The 26,324-nt window shown below is 38.1% G+C and overlaps 1 protein-coding gene across 1 annotated transcript; it reads right to left on the reverse strand.

Annotated features, from left to right (window-relative positions):
- Positions 1-1,112: 1,112 nt before the first annotated feature.
- Positions 1,113-24,564, reverse strand: IFNAR1 (interferon alpha and beta receptor subunit 1). Its single transcript, XM_054221807.1, has 11 exons — positions 23,899-24,564; positions 15,575-15,695; positions 13,936-14,129; positions 13,081-13,238; positions 11,735-11,882; positions 10,699-10,813; positions 9,645-9,847; positions 8,290-8,444; positions 7,333-7,486; positions 4,114-4,268; positions 1,113-2,718 (listed from the first exon to the last, which is right to left on the reverse strand). Exons 1-11 carry the CDS (start codon positions 23,996-23,998, stop codon positions 2,491-2,493), a joined length of 1,731 nt encoding a protein of 576 aa, XP_054077782.1. The 5' UTR covers positions 23,999-24,564; the 3' UTR covers positions 1,113-2,490.
- Positions 24,565-26,324: the final 1,760 nt, after the last annotated feature.

Here is a 26,324-nt window from a genome sequence, read left to right on the forward strand (position 1 = left end):
AAACTGCTCGAACTGTAGAAGTTCTGTCAAATTATTTTTCTAGTACTTCTGGATAAATCTGAAACATATAAGAATGAGATTGCCTAAGGTATTTAGGAACTTAATTCTCCAGTTTAAAGATTAGATGTTGTATAAATAGAATGAGTATTTCCACCTTACAGTTCTGGTTTTGCTTCTTCTGGCAACATTGAAAAGAATCGATACAAGATTTTCTGTAATCTATTTTATAATCAAACTTCGAGCATACATATATATTCATTACCACTCATTTGGTCCTACGCTCTGAAGAAAAATCTGGATTGCTTGCAAATTATGAATTCAGAAACATTCGCTGTAGACTGCTTTGCCATCATTTGAAATCTGACAGCGAAATCCTTCACATTAAACAGCTTTCTTCCAGAGTGCTGAAAGTCTGAGAGGCAAAAAACCCCATCTTGCGTCACAGGAAGTAGTTATAAAAATAATCTCCACAGTAAACTGCTGAAATATCAGACAAAACGGTTTTCCCTAGATTAGCAGGGAAAACCAAAACAAAAACCGAAACCCACTACACCTTACTTCAGTAAACAAGTTTAGAATAGCTTCACTTTTGAAAATCCCCAAAATGAAAATACATCCCCAAACCTTACTGTAGAAGTAGGTCACAAATAAGAAAAACAGGCTGAAATTGAAGTTGCCCAGGAGAAAGAAACATCCAGGGAGGCCAGCTACAGCAGAAATCACTCAGAGGAACAGCTGCATAAACAAGTTGCATTCTTACAGCAAACAGATTATGCTAAAGAGACCACGCAAATACAGACAACTTCATGCTGTCTTTCATTGAAGCATCTCACAGCAGTTCACAGACAGGAACTATTTACCAAAGACCACAATGACTGGAACGGTCACATTCAGTGTTCTGATTTTAAGCCTCAATTCAGAAAATAAATTAGCACTTTCTTTCCAGTTTGTCTAAATCATGCACCACTCCCATGTAAGTGCTAATTAAATTTATATATGATATGCTTCACATTGGGTTTTTTAGGAAGGACAGTAACTGAAGACTCGTGGCATATGCTCCATGGTGTAGCTTCAATATCACTACATCAAGAAATACACGGAACCAAGAAAGGGACTGAGAAGTAAATGTGCAAAATTTATTGTGTTCTTCAATGAACATAGGGACATAAAATTTATAAAATTAGACCTCATCATCAAAATTAAAAAAATTATATATAAACACCAATGGTTGCTTGTTACAATAAACAACAGGCCACAAAGCTCAAAACCAGTTTAGTCTAAATCAATTTCTTCATAAAAAAATAAGCGTCTTTAAAAAAGATGTCGTAAGAATAAAGTGGCACACAAATTGAAACATTATTGCAGCGTATCCTTATACAAAGAAAAGTCTGCTGGCAAAATGAGATTAAGCTGAAAAAAAAGCTCTGAATGACAAGCATCTTCACCATTTGTTAAAAGGCATTTTCTAAATTCAACCTGGGTCCTTCTAATTACAGAAATAAATTTCTTCCTTGTTAAAAGCGATTCACATTTCTAAATACAATTCAATTAGAAGTAAATATTTTACACTTCTGGTTATTTAGCCATGGGGGAAAAAAGTAATCAAGAATACACCTCTTAACATGCCTTGTCATTAAAGTAAACAATATTATTTAGTTTCTTCTTACAATGTACATTTGTTGCTTTTTATCCTAAATGCAGTGCAAAACAATTTGACCCAACCTCTATTTACAAAGAGCTTCCACTATGAAATTCTTCTTTATAGTAAAGTGAAGCAGACCTCCTTCTTGCCTCTTCCCCTCCCCGTAGTTGCTGTAGGAGAAGAGCACCCTGACACAGGGACACAGATACACGAACAGGCAAGTGAGCATTGGGAGCATCCGGCAGCCACGGCCACAAAGAATTCTCCAACGAGGCTCAGAGGAGCCTCACTGAGGCTACTGTTGTCTCTTTGCATCTTTCGCTCTGGACCCGCTGAAACAAAAAGCACTGCCCCTAAGGGGGTTGAAAGAGAATATCAGAAGAGTATTTAAAATTGTATCTGGCATCACTTCCCTTCTGCCTGTGTAAACACTGTAAGATTCAACACTGGAATGTAAGGCTTTCTGTCACAGTACACTGGCATTCAAGACAAACCTCTAAGACAGCGAGCAGCTCTTCTTGTAGAACAGAGTAGGCTTTCCCTGAGGTTATCAGGTTCAAGTATAAAAAGCGTACAGATTCTGCTCCTCTGTATGCACATGGTATTCTTTTTATCATACGATGAAAAGTCACGGTGGTGTAAGGTACGAGGAGTCAACTGTTTTAACTTCAGTCAGCTTGCAGCAGAGAGGGTATGTAACTTTCCACTAACAAAGTGCAGATTTGGAAACTTGAAGACAAAGATCCCAAAGTCACACTGTCTTCCTTAGGCTGCAACTTTCATAATAAAAAAGTTTTAAGTGTTTATTACATTGACAGTCCCATATATGAATTTTATTTTCTCAAAAGTTATACTATTTCCTTTTCTAGCGTTTCTTCCGACACTTTGCTCCCTGAAGTATCGTCATCGTTAGAATAATTCCCTGAATCTCGACTGCTCTGTTTAGAATGTTTGTAGTCTTTAAAATCAATTTGATTTAGTTCTTCTGTGATGATAGTCTCAATTATAGAACAATTTTCTATTGGTTCTTCTGTAGTTGACAGACAAGGACTGTCAAAGAGCTGTCCTCCAAAACCCTGCAAAAAGAGAAGCAGAAAAGAAGGAGATGAACATTCCTATATAATACCTAAATAATGATTCTGCTTAACACCACTGCTGTACAAATCTGATTTATAGTGTTCAGTAGCATCATGAGGTTTTCTACCTATAACATGCTTTTTGTTTCCCTAATTTGTTTCCCTAATTCACAAATTCAGAGTTAGGATGAAGCTTAGCTGCATTCATATAATTAAACACTAAAGAATGACACTAACATTAATTTTAACTCTTGCTATGCTCATAGTTGTCAATCATCTGTACAATTGCAGTATTTCATTGATTATGGCCTCATGAGTCCACACAAGAACACTTTCAAATATCATGTGGTAGCACAGGGATGACAAAGTCTACAAATCACCATCAGTCATAAAGCAAAGTTAGAAAGAAGAAAGAGAAAGCGAGCTGTGGCAGCAGGATACCAAGCCTTATGCAGCTCTCGATAGTGCACTGCTGTCTATCCTGCATGCTTTATAACCGTTCTCTGAAGTGGTCATTTATATCAAATCCACGACAAAAGGCTCTAAATATGCATTGCACTAATTATGTTACCAGTATTATACCAAACAAACCAGATAAAATATTGTCTTACAAATAAGTTACGGTCAGAGGTTAGCCCTTGTAAATTACGAGACTGGTTTTAAATGACAACTTTATTCAGAAAGCTTCGTACACTACATATACTAGGAGCTTCAGTGAGAAGATGACACACGTTAGGAAGGCCATGCACTGCTTAACATCAATGTTCTAAGAGACACAGAAGAAAGCACAGTGAAAGGCAGTTCTTGCTACATTTCAAAATATACCTACACTTAATGTGTTATCCTGTTCATTCCAGAACAGGATCCCTACTAAGTATTACCTGTGCCAAGCTGAGCTGGAAACTGGACAACATCTGCCCTTTTTGAGACCATCCAGGCCGCTAGGTCAGGACATGGTAGAAGCATTTGCTGCCTGCTCCAGCAAAACTTCCTCTAAAGATTAGGCTTGCATTTTTGCCTCCTCTGAGTTTTAAAGGATGGCAAAAAGGCTAGAGCATGCTCTTCCAGATAACACAACGGGAAAACATTTCTGGTCTCACATAGCAGGGCAAAAGCACGTTATCAAATTGGATGAAGGATCGTTAGCAACACTTTCACACAGACAGAAGAAAAAACCCATAACATTTAAAATATTTGCTAATTGCAGAATTCTAGAAATTGATACTACCCATTTTTTCCATAGGAATTCCTGCACTTTGTTAAAACTTATACAATTAATCTTGGCATACCCATAAGACCACAGGATAACAAATAAACACTTTTTCATTATATTTTCTGTTCGTTTTTCTAAAAATAATTTTCTCATTTATTAAGCAGATGTAAGTCTTATCTTACCTCTATGTTCAAAGGAGGCTGGCATGATGGAAAGAACACATATTTGATTTTATTGTAGGCTTGATACAGGGCAAAAACAAGCGGTGCAGCCACAAGCAAGACAGCAATCAGGGCAGTTACAAATGTTGCTAAAATGGTCAGAGGTAAAATTTCATCTAAAAAAGTGAATAAAAACCATTCAGTCTAGCTCTTCATAAACTACAAAGATTAAAGAACAGATTTATCTCCAAATCTGCTACAGTATTTATCATAAAATTTCACATTTCTACAGTACTATACACAGGCATGATGATCATTACAAAAATTATGCCATTCCCATATCTTAAATAGTTTTTATATTAAAAACACAGCACAAAGTATTTATCCAATATAAGAACAGAAGCATTTGCAGGCAGGATCAGAACCAAGATCCAGTTATTCCCAGTTATATTCTAGTTATATATCACTATTTGACAGCAAGACAAAAAGGCTACACATAAATAGCTACCATGAAGCACTTGATGCATGCAAACCTATTGCACTATTGCCTGTGTACAGCATCTAACCCCAAGGAACATAATATGTAATCGACAGAGCTCTCTCCTTTAAAAAGGCAGAGATACGGGAGTAAGAATGGGCAGTTACTACAGTGAAGCTGGCCCATGGTTATTTAGCCAGGAGATGATTACAGTGCCTAGACGTGCAGGGTCTTCAGGGGCCCAAAAGCATCCAAATGATTGCTTGGACAGAAGAGGAACTCCAATCGTAAGCTTCAAATGACTACAACACAGCCAACAGAGAGAACAAGGATCTTCCAGTGAGCATCTATTCCTTTCGATGTTTATCTGAGTAAGAAATCAATCTTAAGGCTATTCCAGTTATTTTCCACACTGGTAGTCTAGACGCTAGCTCAGCAGAAGATTTTACTTTGTCAGTACAGAAAGGCAAGTTGAGTTTCACTTCAATGCTCAAACATGGTGTTATCAACTTGACGATGTCAAGCGCAGCAGTGCAGTTGATTAGCTTGAAGGAAGAGACACCATCCAGAGGGACCCTGACAGGCTTGAGGAGTGAGCTGATATGAACCTCATGAAGTTCGACAAGGCCAAGCACAAGGACCTGCACTTGGGCTGGGGCAGTCCTTAGTATCAATACAGGCTGGGGGATGAAGGGATTGAGAGGAGCCCTGCTGAGAAGGACTTGGGGGTACTGGTGCATGAAAAATTGGACATGAGCCAGCAATGTGCGCATACAGCCCAGAAAGCCAATTGTATCCTGGGCTGCATAAAAAGAAGTGGCCAGCAGTTGGAGGGAGGTGATTCTGCCCCTCTACTCCGCTGTCATGAGACCCCATCTGGAGTATTGCATCCAGCTGTGTGGCCTCCAGCACAAGACAGACATAGACCTGCTACAGTACTCCAGAGCAGGGCCACAAAAATAGTCAGATGAGTAGAACATCTCTCCTAGGAAGAAAGGCTGAGAGAGTTGGGGTTCAGCTTGGAGAAGAGAAAGCTCCGGGGACAGCTTATTGCAGCCTTTCAATATTTAACAGGGGCTTATAAGACAGACAGACTTTTTCCTAAACCCTGTAGTGACAGGACAAGGGGCAACAGTTTTAAACTGGAAGAGGGTAGGTTTAGATTGGACATAAGGAAGAAATTCTCTACAATGAGGGTGGTGAGACACTGGAACAGGTTGCTCAGAGAAGTTGTGGCTGCCCCATCCCTGGAAGTGTTCAAAGTCAGGTTGGATGGCACCTTGAGCAACCTGATCTAGTGAGAGATGTCCCTGCCCATGGCAAGGGGGTTGGACTAGATGATCGTTGAAGGTCCCTTCCAACCTAAACCATTCTGTAAGTATGGTCCTGCATTCCTGTATTAATCCAGAAACTGTGGAAAACCTTCAACAGGCCAGGCTCAGTTCCAGGACTTAAGATTGGGACCTTATAGTAGAAGGAGTTTAGTAACGGAATCCAGCTTTTGATAGTAAAATATTTTAGTCAAAGAAACCTTTTATCTGTACAGTCATAAACTATTCAGTGCTTAAGTTCAAGAGCCTTGCAAGCTTCCTTAGGCTCCCCTCCTCTCTTCTCCTTTGCAAATTATTTTCTGGCATGATCTCTAACAAACAAACAAACCAAAGGGACTTTGACCCTACTAAAAATAATACATACCAGAAGACACTTTAAAAAAATGAAGATGAGACAATCAGGTCTTTTTATCTCTATTTCCAGTTAGTATGAAAGATCAAGGAATGAAAGATTTCCACACTGGGACATAAGAACGTATGGGAAGTACAGGGAAGTAATCTGTATGACTGCATGTCTCTCAATACAGAGTCTTGAATGGACTGCTTGGTTTTAAGTAGGCTTATTATAATAGAAGGATATGGGGAAGACTAATAACTAACTAGTAAAATAGATAAAAGAATTTCTCCTACAAAGGTAAAAAGGTAGCATTTGTTTCTTTTTAGGCTTGATAAAGACAAAGCAGTGAGAACTACAATATAAATGAATCCTTAAAGCTTAAGATGTGAGAAAGTAGCATTACTATTATTACATTTTCTTAGCTCTAAGTCAGTTTGGATACTTAGTAATTTCTCTAGTGTTACAGCCTGTTAATAGAAGACAACTGGCCAAATTAAATTCAACAGATAACTCACTCTTACATTCTGAGTATAATCCACCTACAAACATATTCTCCTTTTGCTTAAAAGTGAGTTTTCAGCTATGATGAGTCTGATGATTTGTCTCCTCACGCTTTATCACAGGATTTTTTAAAGTTTAATTCACTCACAGAAGAATTAAGACAATTTCAAAGGTAAAATATTCTTGAAAACATAACACTTAGTGATTCCTTGCACCCTACTAAAAATATCTTAAATGTACTGGAAATTAAACCTTGCCTATTAACAAGTCATTGTACAGAACTAAATTCAATTCACAATCATTATAGTTATTAACCCGAGATAATTTAAAAATTTCTGGTTATTCATGGAATAACCAGAACGTAATTTTGACCAAGTCAGAACAGAAGCAGTTTATTAGTTTAGCTATAGGAGAGAACACAGAGCAGCAACGTGACAGACTGCTGATACGGATCTCTGCCCAACTAGGTGCTAACTCTGCGAGGCCATTAAGCCATGCTGCAAGTATTTTTTTAACTTCGGAGACCTGTAAAGGCCCCTGAAGGGTTAACAATTTCACTCCCAGTGGCATAACAATTCCCAAGCTCTTCCTACCTCCAGGTGTTTTGATGCATTCCTCTTTGCTGAAATGACTGCTTTTGTTGTAAGCTTTTGAGAATGCTTGTACTTTCACACAGTACAAAGTTGAGGGTGCTAGATCAGAGATTGTTCCTATTGTTTGTTTTATCTCTTTCATTTTGATTTCCTCCTGAAAAAGAAAAATTGAAGGAATAAGATGCACACAATAGTACAAGAGTCACTCTTAAACAGATTAGAATTTTGGCCTCTGCCAAAGAAGTAATTCTGTAAGAAGTCAGACACCATTCTGCACTTGATTAAATAAAATAAAAAACCCACACAACTCTCTCCTAAGCGAGCACATTCAGGAAACACTCATCGACAAGAACCAACTGCTTTCACCACACTGAAATTTTGCAATTCAAACCTGTGTGCAAAATGAAACTTCTTCATGTTGCAGTTTGTTTTCTTCTCTTCTTCCATGCATTTACACATACACATTTACCGATTACTGAAATTTTACTATAAGGAGCATCTAAACAATATGGAAAGATACAGTAAAATGTGAGCTAAAAACCATGAAAGACTGCATTGTTTTATGATACATGTAGCTATAAAACTGCAAATACAGAAAGAAAAGGATCTGAGGGGCCAGAAGCTACCTTAATTAAAACAGTGCACAGAGTCATCCTGTAAGAAAGAGGGCAGAAGAACCCTACAAACTTCAGAAGTGTGCCGTTTCGGTGCAGTTCTGCAAATTGTTGTATACAGACACATCAATGGAAAAAGATTAAAATCTCAATTACTTCGTGATAAAAGCCATCTTGATCAGATTTTTTAAAAGAATCTTTCAGAAAAAAAACCACCAACAAATTGATTGCGTGATTGATAATGTACCTCTTTTGAAAATAAGCTTCTTGAGGAGAACTCAAACTCAGTACTAAAATCATAACAAATTTTATATACTGTTTTAAGTATTTATCTAGTTCATACCTCATTATTCGATGAATTCTTCCAATACAGAACCCGGTAAGACAAGTCATAATGGTTACTCATGACTTCACTTTCAGATCCTCCTGGAGGATAAATCTGGATATGAAGCAAAACATCACTGATGTCCACCTTTACACCAGGAGGGCCAATTTCATCTTAAGACATTTAAAAAAAAAAAGTTAACAATAAGATTGAAAGAATTCAAATAAAAATATTGCCTAAAATAGTGTAGTTTAAATCTATGACAATTTTAAAGAAACATATACTTAAAAGTCTAACTTGACTAATAGCTTTATTCAGAATCTTGAGTCCTAAGGAATATTTCAATTATTTTTTCTTTCCACATTCATATGTTGCTTCTGCAAATTTCAGTGACATGAAATACACAGACGGTAATTAACTCTGTGCAAGTTAAAGTGAAACTACTGAACAGTTCCTAATCTCATCAGGATACGGGCCTTCTTTTTCACATATACCTTCTTTCACAGTTATAGTTGAAAAGTGAGAAGAATTACAGTTTTTGTTTTCTTTTGTTGAATTATTTACCTAGGTCACTGTTATCTTATTAAAGAATTATCTAATTACCAAGAGCTTGGACAAGGGAAAGCTGACATATAGAACAGATATTGATTCCACTTCAATGTGGAAGGCAATGGAATATTACCCTACATATTAGATAAACATTTCTTGAGGTTTATGACTGATAACTTTTTTGAAGTCAAACATTTTAGTAATGTCACATTTCTCACAAAATCGAAAAAGTGCAACAAAGATAAAAATTACTACAATTTCACTCTGGAGAGTGTTACATATTTTTGACTTAGATGTCACTATCATTTTCATGAAAATCTTCAGGGTTGTATGTCAATGTAATACTGCTTCAGCACAAAATTCAGGGGTGCACTGTGCAGGGGTATAGAGGAGGACATGTAAGTAGACACACAAGAAAATAGAGGCAGTGGATTCTGAAGTTATTTGACTTTGGCATCGTTTTTCTGAGATATCAAGAAGTGCTCCCTGTCAACAGCAAGTCAGACTAGGGATATTTCTACTACAACATCACATAGTGATTAATGTAGTATGCAGTCAGATTATAAAATGCCATATAATGCTTTGTGGTTTAATTTTGTAAAGCAAGTGACAGGATTTAAACATAGAGAAATACTGGTTATGATGAACAGAGAAGACCGTGGAAAAATTCCTGTTTAACTTGATGGGGCCAGGATTACCAACACAGTTTCTGTAGGGGAACTACGTATTCAGTTTCATTAATCTAGCAAGTTTCTTTTGGTATGTAATAGCATTAGGTATGTGTTTGTTGAGAAATGAAAATTTAAGAAAACACATTTGCTTACTTGTTACCAGAGGATCTACTTTTACTTCATTAGACAAACATGATTTATTATATTCATTCGTGGCCTGCACACGAAGATAAAAAATTCCAGAAACAGTAGTGATGATAGATGACAAATTGCATTGTGTATCAGTGATGTTTTCACATCCGGGTACATTGAGCCACTTCGTTGAGTAATCATCATAAAGTTTCTTTAGATATGCACTGCAAGAGATATTTTAATAGTTTTTGATGTGAGGTCCTTGAACTCTAAAAAAAAAAAAAGCATGTTCACTTGTGCTACGTAGTGGGGGGGCGGTGTTTATTTTTGGAAGAGCGGGCCTCTTAGAAATTTCTCATATTCAGAATATTGTTTTTTCATTTGTAACTGAAACAATGAAGTTAACTGTATCAGGAAATATAAATTAGTGATTTAATCAAGCCTCAATAGAAAAATTATGTATCGGTTTTAGAAATTTTTAAAATCCAGATTAAGATTTTTCATATAGTTCTATTAAGTCAATTATTTTTCTGTCATGCCAAAAAAATTAAAAAAAATAAAAAAGCTCGGGGTATCTCTCCTCTTCATTTAGATGCTGGTCACAATACTTGTGTGACAACTAGATATTAAGATACAGGTTTATAGGCACGATGGCGTTTTCTCCTGTTGGGATCTGACCAGAATTAATCAAGTTGACAACTGAAACCTTGAAAGCCTGCATTTTTGCTCACTTCTAGTCCTCTGATTTCTTCACATTCAAAGAGATACAAAGCAATGAAAACTCCACATTTTTTAAAAAACAGTACTTAGCACATATTTAGTAGTCCATTTCATCAGGTATTTAACACTCTTAAAAGAAGCCTAGTGTCCTGAAATTCTAGGATATGATGTTACATGAAATCCTTTTAAAAGCCACAGATATCCAGATGAGGTACCCAATGTTTCAAGGAATACATTAAGCCCCTTTAGCCAAGTATTTCACTTCAGCTTCTAATAACTACTTGCAGAATACAATGGATGGCATTTAGAATGACATAACATGTTTAAACAGAGATATATAAATCATTTAACTTACCCGAGATACTGTACATTGTAGCTCACATGTTGTTTATACCAATTATTCCAATGCAGATGAAATTTCATATTCAAAGCAAGAATGCTCACGTTTGTTGCACAGAATAGGACATTTGCTGCTCAACATGAAAAGAAAAGGAAATCCACAGCTAACGAAAAGCTTTATATTATGTACAGCAATTTCTCACTGAATGGGCTATTTTCATGTAAATGGTCATTGTACACTTTGAATAATTAAAAAAATTGCCTGTTTTCATTACAAAGATGGCAAATTGAAGTCTGTGATATATACAGCATATTAAGCCTTTAGTGAAAAAGAAATCTCTTAAAAATCAATTTAGAAAAACCCAAGTACAGAAGTGTTGAGATTAGTGGAAATAAACTAGTTCAGCAATAACTCGAGAAAAAAAGTGTAAAATATACATGCGTAAACGTAAAGTAATTCTGATGTATTATTCGTTCAATTGAATGTTTTGACTTTCTACATTCCCACAGTTACTTTTTTCCTGAAATAAACATTTAAAAGTACTTAATCTGACAACTGAACAGCACATAAAAGAATTTAAATTTAGACATGCAAAACATGCAACTAGTGGCAAACTGCCACAAAGTCATTCTTCAGAATCTGTAATAATAAATTAACCAAGGCCTGCATAAAACCAATATTTTTTTTAAGCTTAGCTCAACTTTATACGCATTAATTTAATGCCAACTATACAAAAAGCTTTTGTTTTACCTACACACATCCCTTTCCTCCCAATTCAAAGTCATAAGTTCAAAAATAGCCAGTTTTCCAGAATACAGAAAGTAGTTTTTGCAATCAAAATGAATGGACAGAATTTGCCTCAGAGCAAAAACCCCTATGTACTATTAAAACTCTAATATTGATAGGTGACATATTTTATATTGATTTAAAAATAGAAAATGTGAGTAGGAACTTGGCATTTCTGCATATTTCTATTGCTTTAGAACAATTTACTTTCCAACAGTTTAAACTTGAGGAATCATTTTTAAGATAAAACAATTTTACTCTGTACCTTTACGAGTAGTTTTTACACAATGAATGGGACTGAATAAGCCTTCTTTAGCTTCTGAAGGGTAAGTTGCTTGAACTTTCAAACAGTAAGTAGTGTCTGGTGCAAGACCATCAATTATGTCAGTAGGAAAAATACTTTGATTTCTCAACTGTAAGAAACAATTATAAACAGCATATGAAGATAACTGTTCTTCCTGATGAGCTGATTATTTTTTTTTAAATATCTTTTTTCTTCCCCAGGTTTCGGACCATTTATATAAATATGCCATCAAAAATGCTAAAATAGGGAATGAAGGACAATATATGAGCTGAATAAATGCTAAGGGAAGTTTCCAACTTATCCATGTGATCAAGAGGAAGGAACATGTCATGCTCCTTTAACACAGGAAAGTGGGGAGGGGTTGCAGTACTGCTCTACACAACACATAACTCACCACAAAATACTCTGCACATACTCAAGAGAGAAATAGTACATTTATATTAATAGTACATTCATTGAATGAACACTCGCCCCTCCCTCTCCTGCTACCTCCCTGCTTCTGGTTTACCAGACTTTTCAGTGACTGACCTTCGTACACAGCTTGTACTTAACTTAAAGCTTTTTTTCCCCCCCCGCTTTGATGTGTAACGATTATCACTAGGTCTTCCAAATGAACACAGATACCTCTTCAATTCCTACCCTAATCTAGCTGGCACCCATTCCCCTAAAAGGATAAAAAAAAAAGAAAAGCTATTTCTACCTTGGTCTTTACAGAATAGCTATATCTGCTGTGCGAGATGCACATTATGGCTTGGAAACCAGTCCACAATTACAAGACCTCAAAAGAATCCATAAAAGCCCCAGCCTACAGTATAAAAACGAAGAATTTAATTAATGACACAGGACAGCGTACTGACAGCTGTAGTCAAGCTACATGGTCTCAGCAAGATCAAGTTAGCCTCTTACCTCTCCCCTCCCCTATATCTACGCCTTACTGTAAATGCTTCTTCCCACTGCCTTGAACTCTTTCCCCTCCCTGTTCCTGCCGGCTAAAGGTGGCTCCTGCTCCAACACACCTGAGAGGGTTTCACCTTCTTCCTCATGCATTGGAAAGTGGCTCCAGCATTTAACAGAAATACAAACTCTTCACCACAAAACATCTAATACAATCCTCTAACAAAAACAAAACCAAAAAAAATGAAGAAAACACCCCCTCCCAACTTTTAAACCTTATAGAAACAGTTATACACAGTTACATATTTAACCAATTACATTTTAGAGCATGAAGCAATTAAAGCACATCTCTGACAGTTATGTTAAAGCTAAAAATTAAAAAAAGCACAACAAAAACAGAACAGTGATCATACCTCTGCATTTGATGAATTTTCCCAGATAACTAGATTATATTTAAAACTTGTATCATCTATCCACATTTTTTGGACCTGATTTGCTTCTGGAGGAGAAATCTTAATTTTTATAACTCCATTTATGGACTGCAACTCTATTCCTGGGGCACTGATCTGAGCTGCAAATATTATAAGAAAAAGAGTCAACCATGACTGCTTAAAGAAAAAAAAGCACCAAAAAAGTCATTCACATTAATAAAACCACAATAACTGCCTATAGTATCTTATTTGTAATTCTTTTGAGGCAGAAACAAGATCACAGTAATTGCCTATAGGATCTTAGTTTGCATGAATCTTGGGCAGTACCTAACAGAAATCTAACCTAACAACCAACCACTGTTACCCGATTCTAAAAACAGCAGAGTTAAAATGCAATATTACTGGTGAACGTTTTCCAGAATCTGCAGTGAAGAATCATTAGAAGTTATTCTAAAACACGCAAGCCAAGAAACCTAGCTCAAGGAAATCAATACAACATTGAGAGAAGGCTTCAGTACCATATTATACTGTATACTGGAAAGCCACAAGGTCAGAAGAAAACTTCCAGAAACATCCACTGTCAAAAAGGATTTTTCTGAAATCTAGAAAACTAGAGTGTGACAAAAAATTCTGCCAGAAAACCAGCATCACTCAGAATACTTTCCCCTTTCCAGAAAAAGAAGAATAATAACATTCCGTGACCTGCAAATACCTTATATTATGTTGAGAAAACCACTAGCTCATGTTATGAGCAATGGAAACCACACACAATTTTTCCACAATAATGTGCTGAAGGACATTTTACTAAAAGAGTTACAATATATATGGAGCTCATACCTATATCATACGGAGTCATTTCAAAAATGCTAGACCATGGAGACACTTCTTCCCTTCTTTCGGTCCTTAAACGCACGTGATGTTTATCATAGTATTCGGTTATTGCTGAGGAAAAGTCACATTCCATGTGAGTAACTTTTTGACACCCAGGCAACTCCTTCCATTCTGTTCCATCTGTCATAAAGTCTTCAAACCTGTAAGAAAGAAAACATCCCCAAAATAAAACCAATACACAATTTAAGTCTTGAGATTCTTTTTCCTTTTCTTCTTAATGCTAATAAATGTCACACCATTTAATGCTGTTTTATCACCAGCACCAGTGTAATGAGTGTTATCTACTTACCTACCCTGGAATTCATATTGCCATTTAATTCATTAATTTAATCTATTAATTTATTAGGTTAGCCTTATTACCAAAGGTTAATTATCAGTCTGCAAAGTCTGACACCAGTTTCTTTTAGTCACCATGTAAACACACAGTGTCAGAAAACAGCATCAAAGAACTGTCAAAATCCAGAATTATATCCTTAATACATGATCCTAGTCTGGCAATGATTTATAATTCATAGGAAGAAATGTAAAAGTCTTGATGGCAAGAAGTTGTTAAAAGAGCATAAAAGCTGCAAATAACCCCAATTCTAACATTAGTGAGGAATGTAGATTAGGGGAAGAGCGAAACACTAAGGAGAAAACTGGAGTTCAGCAAAAAGTGTTGGAATAATTAGCTTTAGAGAAGCTGTTTTTCTTGTGAGTTAACAGATATCCATTCCTTATTTAAGAAAGAGACATTTCATATAGAGATTAAAAAAGTCCTGACCAAAAAAAAAAAAAAGAGGCACAGACTTGAAGTAGTAATTGTTTATCCTCAGCTCTTATCTTATCCTTCAGAACAGTATTATGTTCTTAAATTAAAACTATTTTCAAAACAGCTATTTCTCATCACATTGAAGAAGGTAAGCTTTTTTTTTAAATCCAAAATCATACACTAGGAAATCCTAAAATCAAGAACTTAAGTGATTTTATCTTAGAAGTGTTTTTTAATATTTACTTGTCAGGAGAGTGCCACAAAATACCAAACGTGTATGTATATGCATGCATAAGTATTGGTATATGAAACAATTAATGAAAAACAGGCAAATATTTAAGAACAAAAATTAAAGTGTTTCATTTGGTGATTAAAATTTGCAGATGAGAAATCAGGATTCATAAACATTGGCAAATTACTCAAAACTACACTGAAAATTCTCTCAAATTCTGTGTGTGTGTGGCCACAATGTAGCTTAATTAAAAAAACAAAACAGAGAATAAAAAAAAATTAAATACTACATTTCTAAGTGCACCGGTTAATCTTCTCAATGAACTACCATAGTATTAAGCATTACTAACAAGTGTGTTCTGCATTTATAAGACGTCGTTATGAGTGAACAATCTAATTTTACATATGAATTAAACAAATGAAGGAGAATACTAGGATTCCACTTCATTTCAAGACTTAATCTTCCTGGCCTCTATTTTCTGGATTTCAAGAAGTCTCTAGAAGTTTTACATGGCAGTATCAAGAAGCATAGTAATTAATTAATATGCTCGTCTACACACATAAGAACCAGATATTTCTGGCTCAGAATAAAATTATACTTACCACTGGTATTCTGCTGAAAATGTTACATTGGTGTCATTCCCAGTGTACTTCCACCTTAGAGTAAAATTTGTATTTACAACATAGACCTGAATATCCTGTGGACTCTTCAGATTAGTTTGGCCTACAAGAAAGTAACATAAAGGTATGTAAAGACTAGCATAAATAACTTGTACATAATTTAAGAATAACTTTTTTTTTTTTTTTTAACAAAAGTGGAGAGCTATAGTGAAATGAAATAACAGTAAATGTAAGAGTTAAGAAAACCCCGCACTACTCAAATGGCACTTCAATATATAGCTCAGGAGCTATGGCATCAAGTAGCTCCTTTGCCTATTTGACCACGCAGCTCTTTCGCCTGTGCTTAGTCTTTCTTCTGACACCCCTTTAAAAAATGTTTATACAGTTGTAACATTCAAGGCCTGTGTTCACCGTCATGAATTCATTATAAGCAGTCTGAACGCTTTTAAACCAGTATCTTATTAGTTGGATCCAACATCTGGGTCTCAGCTGCAAAGTGCCAAGGGATTGACATAATGCTGTTATTTCACAATTGCAGAACAGACTGAGCATAGCAAGCTTGTCTTATATCATGTGTTACTGCCATAAATTCAACATATTGAACATAAATCCCTTTCAGTGAAGCGTCATCACACATCAGATCTTGTATCTTGCTCACCGTAATCCCGTGTTTTCTTTTACACAAAGAACAGTGCATAAAATGACTCACGGAGGGCAAGTGCTAAGTCTCAGGACACATATAAGTATGTCCATAACACCAAGGGAGGTACCAGACCATGAGAAGCAAAGGCTTAAGAGGCAGATTGCCAACAGGAGGGATGCATGCATGCTAGAATCATCTGCAGGATAGCTCTCTCTCCTCTTTATTTTCCACCTTTCAAAAAGAATCATTAAAAAACCCCCAACTGCCTCATAATTACCTTATATTCCACTTCCTAAATAAGACTTCTTTACCATTAACTTTGAGATATGCAGAGTCCTAGGTGCCCCATTTAGTATGCAATTCAGGTATCAGAGGACAGATGAGAGCAACAGTGCTGTGGGAGAAGGAGTTATTCTGATACTTAATGAAAATTGAGATTTATCTAGCTATTTATAAGGTATGTTTTGCTATGAATTACATCACACCAGTCTATGGCACTGCTTCAAAGTAGTGAGGCTAAAAATTTTCAGTCAGGGGCAAAAGTTTGGACTGAAGGTTTTCCAGTACTAGAAACCAAACCAGACTGTGGCTTACAGAGCAAAAGGAAACGGCATGAAGGCATGGGGAACATGCATGAACTGAGAAAACCTCAGGCAGAAGTCACTAGAATTATACCAAAACCACCAACTAAGCACATATATCCAGATTTACAGAGCTTAAACTCCACCTAAGTCCTTCTGCCTTGTTATCCTATACAAAATATCTTTTACAACCCAGGCTATGTACTATTTAGGCACTGCACACCTCTGACTAAGAATGTACTTACAACTTCTAACATGTGAGGAAAAAAAAAAAAATATAAAAAAATAAAATCACCACACACCTCTCTGTCTGGACTTTCTATTTTAACCAGTTCTGTGTTACACTATTAATCACTTTCCAATGGCTACAACTTCTAAAAACATATGTTGGTGACCATCACTCTAAAATAGCTTTTTGATGTCAGTCTAATATTTGATTATATTAGGAAGAAATCAGAACAAACACATCCTATTTCACCTGGGCAATCAAAGTCTGTTTGCACATCTAAAGGGTTATCCTGAATTTGATTAAAAGTGGCTCTTCGTTGCAAAAACTATTTCATATTTTACATGACGACCCATTTCTCTTTATAAAAAGGAAATGTGAGTGGGAAAGCAATCTATAAAATGAAGTCTGCAAAATCCTTTTGGAGAACAGAGTGAAACTTTTATCCTTATACTACTGACTTTTGGCAATAACTCCTGAAAGCATAAAACTTGAAAGGAAAATAATTCAATAAATCCTCATAGAACCCACAACAGAATTTATTTCCACAACGCATTAATTTGTTACTCTTCTAAAACTGACAGACTAAAATAAGCCCAGAGAATACCAAGCTACATTTGATCATCAGAAAATAAGAAAGGAAAGGAAATAACTAACTCTTTTTCAGATATTTATCCAATAGATGGCTAAAGTTCAGCCAAAAAGCTTATGATAACAAAGGCAGCTATTTCAGATTTTGGCAAATAATAGCCATTTTGAATATTTATATCCCTTCACAAAGAAAATACTCACTTCATGGGAAAACATCATTTTTGCTTTATCAGAGAATGTGTGCATTAAATTTAAGAATCAATAAGCCTGGAACAAAAGAGTTCCACTAGCTTTTAATAATAATTAAAAAAAAATATGCAAAAAACCTCAGCACAACTCTCCTATTGCCATAGAAAGTATAAGCCAGTCAGAGCCTCCCAGAGAAAAAAAGGAAGTAATAATTTGTTTGAAGAATATCACCACCTATCGTAATTGAGAGATTGAACGTTATAATCTTACTTTGTAACATTCATTGCTTTACGACCCAGTGCAAGATTATTTAAGTGCGTAACACTTTCAATTTCAGTTCTAAAGAACCATCAACAGATTGGTAACTTTCACATCCAAAGTGCACAGTAATGCTTTTCCCTGTAAATACATGTATTCACATATTTGCAGAGACGTAAAAAATATCATTCATACTCTCAGTCTCTGTTTAAATATTTATTTGTAAAAGACCTCAATAAATGGTATGACAGAAAACTTGTTTCAAACCATCTTTTTGGAACGTAGTTCAACTGCTTACATTTGAATAGCCTCCTAAAGCAGACAGAAAGAGAGATACAATTTCCTCAGCTCTCTAGCAGCACACATACCAGGTTTAAAAACCTGCCATGGCAGCACTAAACAGAAGTCTTTACAACAGGAGATTCCCCAGGTAGATTTTTTTTACCCTGAACAACACAGAACCTTGGAAAAAACCTAAGAAGGTAGCATTAGATAACATAGTATTAGCTGAGAACCACATTGCACCTACAGAGCTCCAATGCTGATTAAAAAATGCTACTACATGTTAAGACTATTATTTTTGTGTTGGGTAAAAAATCAAATGTTCACTGCATTTCCAGAGTATTTTCCCCACATTTTCAAATCCCTATTTTATATGTAACATGAAGCTTTACAATAATTCTTATTAGACCTTTTCCATTTGAGGTCGGATAGGAAAAAGGAAATCTGGAAGCAAACCCAAAATCATTTCAATATTCATTTTCTAACCAGAAATACTTTCTCCCCAGGTTACAAAAAACATGCTGATGTAACAAGACATCCAGCCAATGTTTTGAGCTAGGCCAGCTTTTTCTAAAGCTGGTAAATACCACGGCAAATAATCATATCCTCCCCCTGGATACAAACAATATTATAAAAATACAGCTCTGGATTCTGACATTCGGGAGAAGATACAGTATTCCAGTCATGGAGTAAGAACACACAGTGAACTAGAAGGGATTTATTCCAGAACAGCTTTGGTTAAAGGCACAGAAAATGACTGTCACAAGTCTCAGATTTGACCACCTCTTTCTCAAAGAACTTACTCATGCATGTTTGACCATCTTGATATTTACCCTTTTTGTAATCCTCCTTACAAACTGCTGAAAGAAGGCATTAAGAGCTGTTTTCAGCGGCACGTGATAGCCTTCACAGAACTTTAATAAACAGAAACATGCTGTTCAGAGATATCATCTGTAAAATTAACTTAAAATCCACTACAGGGTTAAAAGTAACTTGTTCCAATTACTCAGGGAAGACCCTATAGTTTTCAGGGAATTTTCAGAAAGTCGTTCAGTGTTATGTTCAACAAGAATGTACGTGTGTGAGCACTTGCGGTCAGTGCTCAGCAAGAGCCAAAAAGGGGGAAAAAAGTTAGAAATTGATAGAGAATTAAGGGAGTAAAATAGAAAGCTTAATGTCATAATATAAATTTATTATACACGTATCTTCAGCACCGTGTGCAGCTCTAGAGCACCCATTCTCATAAGCAGATAGCAGGACAGAATAAGGGAGATAAGAGTGACTAGGACAATCCAAGGTATGGAACAGCTTCTGTCCTGGGAGGAATCAGACTATGATTCTTCAGCCTGAAGAGGAGACCAAGGGGAGGATAAGACAGATCTACAGACACCTAATGAGTGGCATGAGGAATGCAAGTGGCAAAAGATTGTTTGCTGTCTTCTTAACACAAAGCCAGAAGCAACAAAACAAGCGCCACTCTGCCCTAAGCAAACAAATGAAACTGCTGCTTCACTGAATGCTTAGTCAGTTTGTGGAATTCCTTCCCCTAGGGCTCTGTGAATGCTCAACTCTTATCTGACTTATGAACTCAGAGTCAAATACAAAGTCTTGATGCTACAGACTGCTGTAAAACCACGTTGTGAAGTGTCACCACATACTTCCTCTTTTATTCTTTCCTACTCCCCTACTAACCACTGCTGTAGATGAAAACTGGACTAGACAGTGTTTTGGCTTCATCTGGTATAAAACACAACAGCAAAAAACACCTGAAAAAACCCACTACTCTCTTTGTAGATGCATCTCAAGCTTGATTAGGGACTTTCCTCCTAGCCCTGGTCAGAAAACCAGATTATTGCTTCAGAAGGATCTCCCAGTCCTGACAGCAAACCCTGATAATTCAAACTATCTTCACCAGGAAATCAAATTTCTTATCCAAATTCAAATACCTTTTTATTGAGGGTTCCAGGGTCATAACTATGCAATTCCATCTGTTCACTCCATCTCCTGTTGCAGGTAAGAAGCAGGATATAATCAGAGAGTCTACTATGATTTTATACCCTAAGAAGTGTCTTTGGTTGGAATTTGTAAAAGTTAATGATCACCAACTCACATTTTAACACTTCCTAATCACCCATTCATATCCTAGAAACACGGAAGCTGAGCCGGAAGAAACCTTGCAAGATCACCTGTGTTTCACATTGGTGAAAACAGGTGGCCAATTCTATGTCCGTCATCAGATGTCTGCGTAGAGAAGTCCTATGGTTTCCACCACTGTATAGTCTACTTTTACAGGCCTCCAATCTCCTGAAATATTTTGCTATCCTTACCATTAGAGAAAGCTTTCTGTAAATCAAAAGCAAGGAACTCCCAAACCAGATTTCCTAGCACACTCTATCGGAGGTCTGGATCTTTGCAGAACAGATCCAAGTTTCGTTACAGCAAGGATGCTTGCTTAGTTGATGTTCATAGTATATGGACAACAGAGCATTTACAGACTGCAAAACCCAAAGTCTAACCTACATCTCCTCTAAGCACATTTAGCCCATGTACTTTTTGTCTATGAATATTAAAGCACATTACTCTTTATGTCAGATGCATTTGAAAACCATGTTAAACATTACTAACGATGAGGAAAAAAAAATTAATGGCAGCAAGAATTCTTTTAGTTTTCGTTTTAAGCCAAATTTTCTAGCTTTCTGAATGACTGTGATTGTTCTCTTTGGTATTCTCTCCAAATGGCTGAACTTGCTTGAAACAGCATACTTTGGAAAATAACAATACTCCAGCTGAGATTAATAAATGGAAGTCTAGCTTACAAGACAGAGGACATAACCTCCTTCTTCATTCTAATTAGCACTGCTGTGCCCCAATACTTTTGGGATTTTCTATAACATAGTACTTAAACTTATACACATAAATTACAAAGGACAGTAACATTGCCCTTTTTTTAAAAAAAAAACCCAACTTGTATTTAGACCATCCTTTGTCATCCTCTATTTGCCTAAGTACACAGACTTGCACTCATCCTTTTTCAATACCACTGTACTTTTCTCTGGAGTATCTCTCCAGTTTGTCAGGACATATCTTGATTCTACACCTGCTTTTCAAAACAACTATGAGCTCCTTCCTCTTAGTTATATGTGGATTTAATAAGCTTACACTGTTCTATCACACAGATTATAAACAGGTCCCCACTTGATACACCCTTCCCTCTTGACAGTGAACTATAAAAAAATTCTAATGAGCTAGAAAAATCACACTGAAGCAGTTTAACATAATTATTTTTTCCAGTGTGCTTAAGAGGTTAGTATACAATATAGATTCAACAGCAATACTAAGCCAAAATACATGCAATTGGAGCCTTTTACTTTAGAATAGCAGAAATTCAGGTTGATTCAACATGACATTTGTTCTCAATACTACAGACATGCATAGATGATCCACCCATCCATTCTTTCACATGACAATCCCCATTTCCAGTAAGTGTTTTGTGTTTTCTTCCCTAAGATGATTTCTTAAATCCCAATGAACAGCAATCCAGGAATGAAGGAGTAAACTCAGTAACATTTAATTACCAGTGAAATTTTGTGATCTAGATAGAAAGCAGATATGCAAGGTAATATCCAAAAAAATCAAGACTTCTTCCTGGTTTATTTTACTGGCAATTAAAAGACAGACATATAAAATTAATTCAAGTTTCTTCACTTAAAGCAAAAAAACACTTTGGTGCTGAGGACAACATTATAATAGATTAGACTGTTATGGAAAGAAGAGACTGAAGACAAGAAAAGCTTTCAGCACAATTGCCTATCTTCCTTCCTCTGTCAGATTTTAACGAACTAAAATAAATACAAAACTGTTCTAATAAACAAACATCACTACTTAATTTATAATATTTTAATTAATATTTTCAATAAATTATGGTTAAAAAGAATAACCATTATATAACATTACGGAATAATAAAAGCCATTAAACAGCAGAAGAAAGCAGTCTTAGCATGCCAGAAATACACTCCCTCATGAGACACTGAAGGGGAAATCCCATTACGAATACATAATGGCTCACTGCTTATCACATTAAGTATGTGGTAGAATCAATGGAAACTTTACCCCAACCTTTCAGCATAGGAAGGAAAGGAGGCCTGTTATACGTGATATTGAAAAAAAACAAAACAACAAAGCCACAACCAAACACACACCAACTGGTATTGGTTCCACAGGCAGAAAGGTGCTCTAGAGAAGGCAGAAGGCACGAGGTCACTGTAGCAGAACAATTTCTTCTAACTCTGGAAGTAGCATGTGGCATGTTAGTACTTTGCTGTAACATGTGTGGGTTAATCAAAGTAGATGCATCATCACAGTGCTTCCAGTTTTGGGATGGAATTTCAGGCTGATGCACAAAGAATACACCAAGAAACCAAATGGCTGAAAGACAACAAAGAAAGAGAAGAGGTGCCAGAGCTACTTCTCTGCCCGAATGCAAAGTGTGGACCCCTGAAAACAGCCTCTCTCTAGTCTTCTTTTTGGTATACCAAACTAGAACAACACAATCTTACACAGAATTCAAGAGTTTAGGTGGCATCAGAAGCAGCATGCACCCACTAGCCCATGGCTATATTTTCATTATCCAAACTAGCTTAGCACATATACTCTCTGTTGCATGTCACAATGTCCTGTAAATATACAGTATGGTAATTTACACCTTATCTGGGCTGCACAATACCTCCCCCTTGAAAAACGTTTCATGCAATAGTTGTTTCTTACTGCATACGGATGTAAGAAGAGGCACACACAAGCGACACGCCTTGACGGGGCAGCTGCTGGGGGCACAGACCCCAAACTCCCCCTTGAAGTCAACCACATCCTGGGCCGCGTCAAAAGAAGCGTGGTCAGCAGGTCCAGGGAGGTGATTCTGACCCTCTCCTCTCCACTCTCCTGACCCTCCACTCTCATTAAAACCCACCTGGAGCACTGTGTCCAGCTCCAGGGCCCCACAAGAAGGACACGGACCTGTTGGAACAGGTCCAGCAGAGGGCCACAAGGATGATGAGAGGGCTGGAGCACCTCTGCTGAGAGAATTGGGGTTGTTCAGCCTGGAGAAAGAAGGCTCCAGGGAGACCTTATAGTGGCCTTCCAGTACCTAAAGGAGCCGACAGGAGAGTTGGAGAGGGACTCTTTGTCAGGGAGCATAGTGATAGGATGAGGGGTAAGAGTTTTAAACTGAAAGAGGGTAGATTTAGATTAGATATTAGGAAGAAATTCTTTCCTGTGAGGGTGGTGAGACATTGGAACAGGTTTCCCAGGGAAGTTGTGGATGCCCCATCCCTGGAGGTGTTCAAGGCCAGGCTGGATGGGGCTTTGAGCAGCCTGGTCTAGTGGGAGGTGTCCCTGCCCATGGCAGGGGGTTGGAACTAGATGATCTTTAAGGTCCCTTCTAACCCGAACCATTCTATAACGGCCACCGCACCAGCCCCCAGCCGCCGCCGCGGTGCCGCGCCGCGCCTCGCCCTGCCCTGCCCGCTCTACCGAGACCCACCTGCGCAGCGTAGGGGCAGCGCGACCAGCAGGCAGGGCAGCAACGCCGCTACAGCCGCGCGCCACACACCAACAACCGCCGCCACCGCTTCGCCGTCCATCCGTCCCTCCGCACGACCGGCGCCCGCACCGTTACCGGAAGCCCCGCGCGGCTGCGCATGCGCCGGCGGCCCCCGCCCCGCGCTGCCGACGGTGGAGATGGGGCGAGCGGAAGGCGCCGGGCGGGGCGTAAGATGCTGGAGGGGCGTAAGGCCGGCCCGTTCTCGAAGTGCGCGGAGAGCGACTTCCTGTTGGCGGCTGCTGCAGCCCTAAGCGCTTATTCCCCGGTGGCAGCGATGGGAAGTGCTCCTTAAGTAGAGGGGGGGACGTTGGGCGCCCTGCGATGGCGGAAAACCTCGATAGTTACGGGTGTTTCCAGGTTCCGCCATTCCACACAGACCCACACCCAGGCCCCGGTCTGTGACAGGGCGGGGGTTCGCGCGCCGCCAACGGCGCTTCTCGGCGCGGCCGTTAGTCGTTGGGCCGGTGGTGCTCGCGGCGGGCGACCGTTGGCCCAGCAGACGGACCTGTCCCTCAGCCCCGGTTGAAGCAGCAGCAGCGGGGAGACGGAGCCCCGCGGTGGGCGAGCAGGAGCGGCAGGCCGTGCCGACCTGCCCGCGCCTCCCAGGCGGGCGTTCGGCGTCTCCCCGGGCGGCTGGGCTGTTGGCGTAACCCTGCACTCTTGTCTGCCCGTAGCAGCCCTTGTGCTGCTGGATGCGGACCAAGTAATGGAAGCAAATTTTGTCGGTCAGGCCCAGCAGGACTGCTGGCTTCCAGGGCAGGGGTCAGCGGTTGCGCAACTCTCTCACGCCATGTTCACAGCGGTGCCGCTTCCTTGTTTTGTTCTGCCCTTGCTGTGTGGTCACCGCTATTCCATCCCAGCCGATAAATGTTCACACGGCTCACACAAAAAAAAAATGCCCCGATCAGTTTAATCAAAAATCAGGAAACCATAAGATGCATTGAGTCACAGAGAGGGAACATAATTCCTCTCATTCAGTAGGGTACTTGTGTGGCGTGCAGCCTGCCCCGGTTCTTGAATGGTTGAATGCTACAGTAAGTATTGAGTGGGGCATGCATGCTATAGTCTCTGAAGTGGGGCTTGGACACCAGTCACTTTTTGCAGGCAGAAGGTCTGGTTTTATGACTAAAGAGCTCATCTTCTCTTTTTCTGTTTCATGTTTTTCATGAGACTGCCCAGCTGCCATGCTTGGGAGGGTACAAGTCAGGGTTTACCTTTCACTTCCTGCCCCCTCAAAGCAACAAACTCCTAAGTGGTCGCAGCAATGTATTCAGAGATGAGGATTTGAAACTCTGGTAGGCGAAGGTCTATGCCCTCTACATTGCAGGTGTTAAAAAAAATTAATTTTTTTGTTGCTTAAGATGACAATCCTTCCAGCTGTACTTCTGGATAAAAGTATTCCTAGCTGTGAGGATACCTCTTTTGCTATGAGGTGCTATGCATACTCTGAGCATGTCTACTAAGCATAGGCTCTCCTGGGACACCGACGAAAATATGCGTAACTGGAGCTTTAATTCTTTTGGCCTATAGGTTTTAAGAAATGTTTGAGGATTGCTAGAGGGCAAGATACAAAAATCAACAAAATTAACTTTATCTTGGGTCATAAGTGCAGGGATCTTTCTCAAGTCCATAAGGCAGTCAAATCACTCGTACCATCTTAGATGGCAAAATTTGATCCAGACAGAATATTTATATGGTTTGCTTCATCTTCTTTTATGTGATAACCTTTCAATGATTTCCTTTTCTGAGTTGGTCATCAACAGGTAACCACAACATCACTTTTGCTTGTTAAAAGCCAGAGCCATTAGTTTCTAAATGTGCTTATGAAATGCAGATACTATCGATTCCTGTAAATGAATGAAGTATATGCAGCATTAGCCAGCTCAGGGATGTAAAAGCTGCAAACCTGTCCTATCAAAAAGACTGATGATTGGGAAGAGGCTGATATTATTACAGTGAAGTCTGTGGACAAGAGGTTGTGTATAACCGTGTCCTTTGAAACACACAGCATCTAATGTTGCCTGGCATGCGACAGGTGCCTGTACCTAGCACAATTTCTTTAAAGAAAAAATAGTTTATGGAATGTTTAAACAATCAATGTAATTTTAGTATTTGGTTTCTCTGTTAATTTATTTGGAGAAATAAATATGCAATGCAATAAATAGATAATGCAGAAGTGTATTTATTGTGTAACAGAACTGAGTGAATAATAGGTTATTAAGTACCACTTGGTGTGGGCCATCATATCTATCATGATCACCATATGACGTAGTCAATAGACAATCAGCGGGGAGAAAGCGTGTTGTGTTGAAAGTAACAAAGTAGGACATAATCTGTGAAATATTGTCAGCTTCACCACAACTTCC

Source organism: Rissa tridactyla, chromosome 1 (genome assembly GCF_028500815.1).
Source record: "Rissa tridactyla isolate bRisTri1 chromosome 1, bRisTri1.patW.cur.20221130, whole genome shotgun sequence".
Taxonomy (NCBI): domain Eukaryota; kingdom Metazoa; phylum Chordata; class Aves; order Charadriiformes; family Laridae; genus Rissa; species Rissa tridactyla.